Source organism: Salvelinus fontinalis, chromosome 14 (genome assembly GCF_029448725.1).
Source record: "Salvelinus fontinalis isolate EN_2023a chromosome 14, ASM2944872v1, whole genome shotgun sequence".
Taxonomy (NCBI): domain Eukaryota; kingdom Metazoa; phylum Chordata; class Actinopteri; order Salmoniformes; family Salmonidae; genus Salvelinus; species Salvelinus fontinalis.
Window position 1 is genome coordinate 34,708,096 of NC_074678.1, and position 10,695 is coordinate 34,718,790.

The 10,695-nt window shown below is 44.1% G+C and overlaps 1 protein-coding gene across 1 annotated transcript; it reads right to left on the bottom strand.

Annotated features, from left to right (window-relative positions):
* Nucleotides 1-1,245: 1,245 nt before the first annotated feature.
* LOC129810727 (thrombopoietin receptor-like) lies at nucleotides 1,246-8,282 on the bottom strand. Its single transcript, XM_055861523.1, has 12 exons — nucleotides 8,009-8,282; nucleotides 7,557-7,677; nucleotides 7,214-7,410; nucleotides 6,883-7,034; nucleotides 6,475-6,640; nucleotides 6,012-6,123; nucleotides 5,689-5,849; nucleotides 3,869-4,011; nucleotides 3,485-3,644; nucleotides 3,175-3,256; nucleotides 2,969-3,056; nucleotides 1,246-2,488 (listed from the first exon to the last, which is right to left on the bottom strand). Exons 1-12 carry the CDS (start codon nucleotides 8,157-8,159, stop codon nucleotides 2,003-2,005), a joined length of 2,019 nt encoding a protein of 672 aa, XP_055717498.1. The 5' UTR covers nucleotides 8,160-8,282; the 3' UTR covers nucleotides 1,246-2,002.
* Nucleotides 8,283-10,695: the final 2,413 nt, after the last annotated feature.

Consider the following 10,695-nt stretch of genomic DNA (forward strand, 5'->3'; position numbering starts at 1 on the left):
TGGGGAAGGGTACCAAAACATGTCTGCAGCTTTGAAGGTCTCCAAGTGGCCTCCCATCAACTCCAAGTGGCCTACCGACACAGTGGCCTCCCATCATTCTTAAATGGAAGTTTGGATCCACCAAGGCTCTTCCTAGAGCTGGCTGCCTGACCAAACTGAGCAATCGGGGTCAGGGAGGTGACCAAGAACCCGATGGTCACTGACAGAGCTCCAGAGTTTCTCTGTGGAGATGGGAGAACCTTCCAGAAGGCTAACCATCTCTGCAGCACTCCACCAATCAGGCCTTTGTGGTAGAGTGGCCAGACGAAGCCACACTTCAGTAAAAGGCACATGACAGCCCGCTTGGAGTTTGCCAAAAGGCACCTAAAGGACTCAAAAATATTCTCTGGTCTGATGAAACCAAGAGTGAACTCTTCCACCTCTGTCAAGCGTCACGTCTGGAGAAAACCAGGCACCGCTCATCACCTGGCCAATACCAACCCTACGGTGAAGCATGGTGTTGTCGGCATCATGCTGTGGGGATGTTTTTCAGCGGCAGGGACTGGGAGACTAGTCAGGATCAAGGGAAAGATGAATGGACAAAGTACAGCGAGATCCTTGATGAAAACCTGCTCCAGAGCGCTGAGGACCTCAGACTGGGTCGAAGGTTCACCTAACAACAGGACAACGACCCTAAGCACACGGCCAAGACAATGCAGGAGGAGCTTCGGGACATGTCTCAATATCTTTGAGTTGCCCAGCCAGAGCCCGGACTTGAACCTGATCGAACATCTCTGGAGAGACCTGAGAATAGCTGTGCAGTGACGCTCCCCATCCAACCTTAGAGCTTGAGAGGATCTGCAGAGAAGAATGGGAGGACCTCCCCAAATACAGGTGTGCCAAGCTTGTAGCGTCATACCCAAGAAGACTCGAGGCTGTAATCACTGCCAAAGTTGCTTCAACAAAGTACTGAGTAAAGGATCTGAATACTTATGTAAATGTGATATTTCCATTTTTTTATTTTAATACATTTGCAAACATTTCTAAAAACCTGTTTTTGCTTTGTCATTATGGGGTACGGATTGTAAATTGAGGATATTTTTTATTTAAAAAACAAAACCTAAAATTACATACCAAAATCTAACTGCCTGTAGCTCAGGCCCTGAAGCAAGGATGTGCACATTCGTGATACCATTTGAAAGGAAACACTTTGAAGTTTGTGGAAATGTGAAATGAATGTAGGAGAATATAACACATTAGATCTGGTAAAAGATAATACATATTTTTTTTATTTTTTTTGTACTGTCTTTGAAATGCAAGAGAAAGGGCATAATGTATTATTCCAGCCCAGGTGTTATTTAGACTCTGGCCACTAGATGGAAGCACGGTATTTACAAGGTTTTAGAGTGATCCAGTGAAATATTGCATATCTATTCAAAATGTATCAAGACTGCCCAAATGTGCCTAATTGTTTTATTCATACATTTTCAAGTTCATAATTGTGCACTATCCTCAAACAATAGTTATGTTATTTTTTCACTCTAATAACTACTGTAAATTGGACAGTGCTGTTAGATTAACAACATTTTAAACTTCGCCCATATCAGACATGTCTATGTCCTGGGATTTTTTTTTGTTTCTTACAACCTCATGCTAATCACATTAGCCTACGTTAGCTCAACACCGATTCTGAAGAAGTTGTAATCCATTTTAGAATAAGTCTGAAACGTAACAAAATGTGGGAAAATCAAGGGGTCTAAATACTTTCCGAATGCACAATACAGTATATACCTTACAGACAGATATGTGACAAGTTAAATATATATATTTACAGTATATAGTATAACTGTGCAACATATCAATCCATATCTGTTCATCCAGATTTGGCTGCACTTGATATATTATCCAATTAATCATAAAATACATCTTTAATAAGCTGTATGCAAGGACCTGTTTTAGTAGTGATGTAATGGATATTGTTTTGTAACTGTCCAGTTTGTGTGCCCTTGTTGAGCTGTCCCAATCAGGTGTTTACATTAGCTGAGTTTGTTCCCTCCAGGTTGGCATAGAGCTTGCCGGCCCTGCTGCTGTCCTGACAGTCCAGTCTCTCTATAGGCTGCTCGGCCAGCAGCATGTAGGAGCGGTTGAGGATGTCTGTGGTACTGGAGGATGATGGGAAGTTGGAGGAGCAGTGACACCTCATCTGGAGAACCTCATCTTCCCCCAGGCTTCGAGACTCTGCCCCCACCTCCCCGTCATACACATACTTGTTCCCTCGGAGACAGGGGATGACGTCATCCGTGGCCAGGGTCACGTAGTCCTGGCTGAGCTCCAGGGCCAGGGTGGGGAGCCTTTCCTCCTCCCCACCAGCGGAGCCTCGCTCTGGGGAGAGTAGTAAGGAGGACTCACTGGGAAGCTTCCCTCCATCTGGAGCCTCCCTCTCAGACATAATCTCCACCACACAGGCTGGGGTCTCCGCAGAATATTGCTTGATAATGAAGGGAGGGTCCTATGGAGGTAATGCATGTACATACAGAGACTCAGATCCAATGGTTTCCAACACATACACATAAAGATAAACCACATTGAACACACAGTTAAAATGTGACCCCTTCAATTGATCTACCCTACACAAAAATATGAACGCAACATGCAACAATTTCAAAGATTTTACTGAGTTACAGTTCATTTAAGGAAATCAGTCAATAGAAATAAATAAATTAGGGCCTAATCTATGGATTTGACATGAAGGGGCAGAGGCGCAGCAATGGGTGGGCAGGGGCGCAGCCATGGGAGGGCATAGAAATGCTCACTAACAGGGATGTAAACAAATTTGTCCACAACATTTGAGAGAAATAAGCTTTTTGTGCATAAGGAACATTTCTGAGATCTTTTATTTCAGCCCATGAAACATGCTGCGTTTATATTTTTGTTAATTATAGTTCCATAATGTTAATCTACTGTGTACTGCAATCAATTACGTTTTTACCCAAGTCTGGCCGCTGATGTCTGTCAGGAAGCCGTGCAATACTTTGTCAAGATTTGGGACTGGTGGCCACAGATACCGTTTGAGCTTACTGGTGGAAAAAGCATTCAGTACACAACATGTCCATGAATAGGGTGTAAAAGATATGTGTGTTTACGGTAGGTGGTACCCACTGCAGCAGTGTGAAGCAGACTGAAAAAGCATCTTACCTGAGATACCTGGAGAACATTGAGAGGAACACAACTGATAGGATGAGCATCATGAGAGGAATGCAGAGGATGAAGAGGGCCCCTGTTGAGTTCAAATAAAGAACCAGAGTTTGAGAATGACAATAGCCTGCCTGATTAGAAGCGCAGTGACTAATATCTACTATTCATGGGTTGCACCTCTCTGGGCCTACCTGAAGGTCACAGAATACAAAAAGGTTTGAACTATCAACCAGTATCCACCTTCCCATATACAGCAGACATTTTATGTAATCAGATATGGAAAATTATCTCCATACTAGTGTTACTTTACCTATATCTGAAGGTGTGTCCACAGTGAGTGGGGGTGACCAGTCGCTCCAGTAGCCAGCGTAGACTGACCCGTTGGGCCTGGCTCTGACCTGGATAAAGTACTGACTGCCAGTCTGAACGTCTAGACAAGTACTGTTCTCAGGGACCTGCAAGGTCACCAGCTGAAGAGAGAGGACAACAAACAATAACACCAGTGGAGGCTGCTTTGTGGAGGACGGCTCAGTTCAGCCTCCACTGAATTGCACCCAGTTATTGGTTTGTACTGCAAAATACAAACTCATGACAAAACATGTAGTTCCCTGTTTACATATGCAATAAGGACAGAGCCAGGCTTATGGTTTTACCACAGAACAGGTAGGCTCTGTAGGTAGGCTCTGTACTGTACCTTCCAGACGGCCTCCCCTTGAGGCTGGTAGCGGAGCTGGTACATCAGGTGGAGAGACAGAGCTAGTAGGGGTGTGCCCCATCTCAGACGCAGCCTGCCCCCCTCCCACTGCCCCCTCAGCCTCCCTGGAGGGCCTGTTTGAACTGACCGCAACATAGAGAGAGGAGAGAGAGACATAACATGAGTTTTACAGAGATGATTAGTGTACCATCGAGAGCATCCTGACCGGTTGCATCACCACCTGGTATGGTAACTGTTCAGCATCTGACCGTAAGGCACTACAGAGGGTAGTGCGTACAGGCCAGTACGTCACTGGGGCCAAGCTTCCTGACATCCAGGACCTATATACTAGGTGTGTGTACAAATTACCTCAACTAACCTGTACCCCCGCACATTGACTCGGTACCGGTAACCCCTGTATATAGCGTTATTGATATTTTATTGTGTTACTTTTTATTTATTTTTTTACTTTAGTTCATTTGGTCAATATTATTTAAACTCTTCTTGAACTGCACTGTTGGTTAAGGGCTTGTAAGTAAGCATTTCACGGTTGTAGTTGTAGTTGTACAAGTTGTATTCGGTGCATGTGACAAATAAAGTTTGATTTGATTTATTTGATGTACATAATACAGATTGTATTGTTACAGATTTACACAACCGTTCAAAAGTTTGGTGTCACTTACAAATGTCCTTGTTTTTGAAAGAAAAGCTTTTTTTTTTGTCTGTTGAAATAACATCAAATTGATCAGAAATACAGTGTAGACATTGTTAATGTTGTAAATGACTATTGTAGCTGGAAACGAGTTGCAGAGTTACAAAGAAAAAGCCATATCTCAGACGGGCCAATCAAAAGAAAAGATTTAGATGGGCAAAAGAAAACAGACACTGGACAGAGGAACTCTGCCTAGAAGGCCAGCATCCCGGAGTCGCCTCTTCACTGTTGACGTTGAGACTGGTGTTTGTGGGTACTATTTAAAGAAGCTGCCAGTTGAGGACTTGTGAGGCATCTGTTTCTCAAACTAGACACTCTAATGTACTTGTCCTCTTGCTCAGTTGTGCACCGGGTCCTCCCACTCCTCTTTCTATTCTTGTTAGAACCAGTTTGAGCTGTTCTGTGAAGGGAGTAGTACACAGCATTGTATGAGATCTTCCGTTTCTTGGCAATTTCTCGCATGGAATAGACTTCATTTTTCCGAACAAGAATAGACTGACGAGTTTCAGAAGAAAGTTCTTTGTTTCTGGCCATTTTGAGCCTGTAATCGAACCCGCAAATGCTGATGATCCAGATACTCAACTAGTCTAAAGAAGGCCCGTTTTATTGCTTCTTTAATCAGGACAACAGTTTTCAGCTGTGCTAACATAATTACAAAAGGGTTTTCTAATGATTGATTAGCCTTTTAAAATTATAAACTTCGATTAGATAACACAACGTGCCATTGGAACACAGGAGTGATGGTTGCTGACAATGGGCTGTACGCCTATGTAGATATTCCACTAAAATGCAGCCGTTTCCAGCTACAATAGTCATTTACAACATTAACAATGTCTACACTATATTTCTGATCAATTTGATGTTATTTTAATGGGGGAAAAAGGGTGATTTTCTTTCAAAAACAAGGACATTTCTAAGTGACCCCAAACTTTTGAACGGTAGTGTATGTCAACAAGGATTCTTCAAAGATTAAGAAAAATGCATGCTAGGCTCCACCTCTTTCCATTTGTTTAACTCTTAATGGCAATGTAGTATACCGGTAGTCTCCTTTTTTGACTGAAAGGAATCGTTCACAGCTGTCAAGGCATCTATTATCAGTGTGACTCACTGCTGTTGTTGAGTCTGAAGGGTTCAGTGTAGAAGGTCCGTTTGAGAGAACCAGGACCAGTACTGAGTTTAACCAGTATCTCGCTGGACTCCGCTCCATGGAAACGGCAGTGGTAGGAGGCCTTCTCATTCTGCAGACACTTTCTCCAGCCCTCCCGTTTACTGCAGAGATTACACAACCAAAGGTTTAATGATACATAATCATCAAGTATGTTTTACAATGCAGTATGAGCTTTGCCTTCATTTATGTCTCACTGTGCAACGTTTTGCTGTAATCATGTAGAGTAGCGTGTTTGTTGAGGTCATTTGTATGTTAACAGCTACCTGGGTCGCAGCTTGTAGTTTAAGGTGTAGGTAGCATCTCTGTAGGACTGCCCATTCCATTGGCAGGTGATGTTTTGCAGGTCAGAGGTATGGCACAACAATGAGATATCAGCTGGAAGACAGTGGTAGTAAACTCCATCACTCTGACAGTGCTGTCAGTAAACAACATCATCTGAATGTATTCAACTGAAATGTGTCTTCCGCATTTAAGCCAACCCTCTGAATCAGAGAGGTGCAGGGGGCCGCCTTAATCTACATCCACGTCTTTGAAGCACGGTCGAATAGTGGGCTAACTGCCTTCCTCAGGGGCAGAACGTCAGATGTTTACCTTGTCAGCTCGGGGATTCAATCCAGCAACCTTTCGGATACTGGCCCAACACTCCTACCCGCCGGGCTACCTGCCGCCACACATGTGCACTGTTGTCTTTATACGTCTTTAGCCTATACTCAGTAGTTCACCCACCTGCGCTCTGAGGTACCATGGCAGTGATGGGGAGCGACCAGTCGCTCCAGTGACCGCTGGTCTCTGTCTCACTGTAGCCATTGGGTTTGACCCTTAGCTGGACGCTGACCACCTCCCCTGGCAGCAGAGAAACCAGGCTGTGAATGGGGGACCTCATGGACTTTATCTGGAGACAGAGAGGGAAGAAATATCACAGGAAGTCTACAGCAGCAGCACAGTGAATGGAATTTGAGTGACGACGTTCTTGCACAAAATGGACGCCCTGTAGCCTTCCATCAAGGTGGGTACTAATAGTGAATGTCCCAGTCATGGTAGATTTTTTACCAAACACTTTATCTGTCTTTTTCCCCTTGCAGTGAGTCTGACTGGATGAATTAGTGTTGATTTTGTGTTTCTGAGTTTCAGTACCAGTTCTGTCCTCTCCCTCAGTCCCTGGGAAGAATAACGCATCCCATAATGCACGTTGTTCTCCCAATCTCTTGGTGCGTGCCAAGCCACCTGGAACTGCCCAGCCTGCCCTGTCGGGTGAAGGGATACATTCACAGGGGGTTCCAGGAGACCTGAGAGAGAGAGAGAGAGAGAGAGAGAGAGAGAGAGAGAGAGAGAGAGAGAGAGAGAGAGAGAGAGAGAGAGAGAGAGAGAGAGAGAGAGAGAGACGGGGAGGATGAGCTTTAGATTTAAAACTTCTAAAATCCTCTCTCTCTCTCTCTCTCTCTCGCTCTCTCTCTCTCTCTCTCACCCTGGTCCTCAACGCTGATGGTGCGTGTGAAGAGTGTGTAGTTGGAGCTGCTCTCCACCACTCTGATGTGTGTGAGCGTGAACAGGAAGACGTCAGAGCAAGGGAAGAAGCAGATGTGGAGAACCTTCCCCTCCTCCTCTTCCTCCCCCTTCTCTGTCCTCTGGAGAGTCAGTTTACACCGCTTCTCCTTTTCCTCACTGATCAGGGGCAGAGGAAACATGACTGGTGTCAGTGCCTGGCAGTACAGAGTGTATGTCAACTGTTCACTTCAACTGTAATACATGTTCGTGTATCTTCTGAAAATATTGACATTTTATAATTTACCAGAATTCATTGAACATACTTATCATTCCTGTAGAAGAAGTCATAAGCTGTGTTGCCTGGTGTCTCCCAGAAACAGGTGAAGTCATACTGTGTCCTGGTAAAACACTTTGGATCTGCATCACCAGCCAACAACAACACATCTGTATGGGAAATAATATAATTTATTGCAGTTTTGAAATAAAAATTTTGAATTCTGTAATTTATTATTGTTTTATAATACTGTAACAAATATTATTTTGCCATTTAGTAGATGCTTTAATCCAGAGTGAGTTACAGTAATGAGTGCATACATTTTCTTACTTTTTGTTGTAAAAACAGGCATAAATCACCAATACTGCACAACGAGAGAGAAGTTCAGCTGAGAGACGAATAACAATGTTGCCTTGTTTTGTCTAGGCATAACACTATTCCAGATGACTATTGTTGTCAATTCATTGTGTTAAAAAACAAACTGGTGGTCCAATGTCCTACCTTTCTTTGACAGGTGAGGGACAGCCTCATCTACAAGCCCATGCCCCAGTACGTTCACCCAGCCTGCTATGATCCAGAGCCAGACACAGAGAACCCTCGAGGTGAGATGGAGATCCATGACATCCACAGACAGGTGGCAGGTGTGTCCCATCCACAGACAGGCGTGTTTGATCTACCCCATCGCTGCCCCAAGCTCTATGTCTGAGAGTGGCAAGGTGTTTGTGAGTGTCTGTCAGCATAGCATTGGGGTCTGGGGTGGAGGGGGATTGTCCTGATGAGGGGAGGCTCTATCTGACAGGTCCTCGTTCTACAGGAAGTGGGTGTTGTGTGGTTTGAGCCAACCCACATGGTGGTACAAGGGAGAGTGCATACATTCAATACAAACCTCTTTCACACTATAAGCCATCACAGATACTCTCTGGTCTCTCAAAAACATAAACAAATGTATGTTCAAATTGAAATCTTTGAACATGTCATTCTTTATTCAGGGTCTGCAGTAACAGTCAGTTATATGAAGCATATAGCAACACATTATGACCACAATTCAGCAACTATCTCTTCCAACTAATCTACTAGTCAGTAGATCGGAGACAGCCAGGCCCTTGGGGCCAGACAGAGCATTGCCTCACAGAGATACTGTAGATAGAGGTGCTTCTACAGAAGCATCCTTCATCAGTTCCTCTTTAACTTGGGCGGCAGGTAGCCTAACGGTTAAGAGCAGGTAGCCTAACGGTTAAGAGCAGGTAGCCTAACGGTTAAGAGCAGGTAGCCTAACGGTTAAGCGCAGGTAGCCTAACGGTTAAGCGCAGGTAGCCTAACGGTTAAGAGCAGGTAGCCTAACGGTTAAGAGCAGGTAGCCTAACGGTTAAGAGCAGGTAGCCTAACGGTTAAGCGCAGGTAGCCTAACAGTTAAGCGCAGGTAGCCTAACGGTTAAGCGCAGGTAGCCTAACGGTTAAGAGCAGGTAGCCTAACGGTTAAGAGCAGGTAGCCTAACGGTTAAGAGCAGGTAGCCTAACGGTTAAGCGCAGGTAGCCTAACGGTTAAGCGCAGGTAGCCTAACGGTTAAGCGCAGGTAGCCTAACGGTTAAGAGCAGGTAGCCTAACGGTTAAGAGCAGGTATCATAACGGTTAAGAGCAGGTAGCCTAACGGTTAAGCGCAGGTAGCCTAACGGTTAAGAGCAGGTAGCCTAACGGTTAAGAGCATTGGGCCTAGTAACCGAATTCCCGAGCTGTCAAGGTGGAAAAATCTTCAGTTTTTCCCTTGAGCAAGGCAGTTAACCCCCAACAACAACTGCTCTCCGAGCCCCCGTGGACGTCAATTAAGGCAGCCCTCCACACCTCTCTGATTCAGAGGGGTTGGGTTAAATGCAGAAGACACATTTCGGTTGAATGCTTTCAGTTGTGCAACTGACTAGGTTTCCCCCTTTCCCTTATCAGGGATCTAATGTGTAGTAATTCAAAGGGGCATCTGGGTAGATAGTAGAATACAGCTTGGCACACTGTATGTTTTAACATATTATGTGTATGACATTTAGCAGACACTTTTCCAAAGCAACATACATTTCTACGTATGGGTGGACCTGGGAATCGAACCCACAATTCTACTGTTGCAATCGATATGCTCTGTCAACTGAGCCATACAGGACCAGTTTGTTATAATGTAGGTTCCGACATGGCCAGTTTGTTATAATGTAGGTTCAGACAGGACCAGTTTGTTATATTGTAGGTTCAGACAGGACCAGTTTGTTATATTGTAGGTTCAGACAGGACCAGTTTGTTATATTGTAGGTTCAGACAGGACCAGTTTGTTATAATGTAGGTTCAGACATGGCCAGTTTGTTATATTGTAGGTTCAGACAGGACCAGTTTGTTATAATGTAGGTTCAGACAGGACCAGTTTGTTATATTGTAGGTTCAGACAGGACCAGTCTGTTATAATGTAGGTTCATACAGGACCAGTTTGTTATATTGTAGGTTCAGACAGGACCAGTTTGTTATATTGTAGGTTCAGACAGGACCAGTTTGTTATAATGTAGGTTCAGACAGGACCAGTGTGTTATATTGTCGGTTCAGACAGGACCAGTGTGTTATAATTTAGGTTCAGACAGGACCAGTTTGTTATATTGTAGGTTCAGACAGGACCAGTGTGTTATAATTTAGGTTCAGACAGGACCAGTGTGTTATAATTTAGGTTCAGACAGGACCAGTTTGTTATAATGCAGGTTCAGACAGGACCAGTTTGTTATAATGCAGGTTCAGACAGGACCAGTTTGTTATAATGCCGATTCAGACAGGACCAGTTTGTTATAATGTAGGTTCAGACAGGACCAGTGTGTTATATTGTCGGTTCAGACAGGACCAGTTTGTTATAATGTAGATTCAGACAGCGCCAGTTTGTTATAATGTAGATTCAGACAGGACCAGTTTGTTATATTGTAGGTTCAGACAGGACCAGTTTGTTATATTGTAGATTCAGACAGGACCAGTTTGTTATATTGTAGGTTCAGACAGGACCAGTTTGTTATATTGTAGGTTCAGACAGGACCAGTTTGTTATATTGTAGATTCAGACAGGACCAGTGTGTTATAATTTAGGTTCAGACAGGATCAGTTCGTTATAATGTAGGTTCAGACAGGACCAGTGTGTTATATTGTAGGCTCAGACAGGACCAGTTTGTTATAATGTA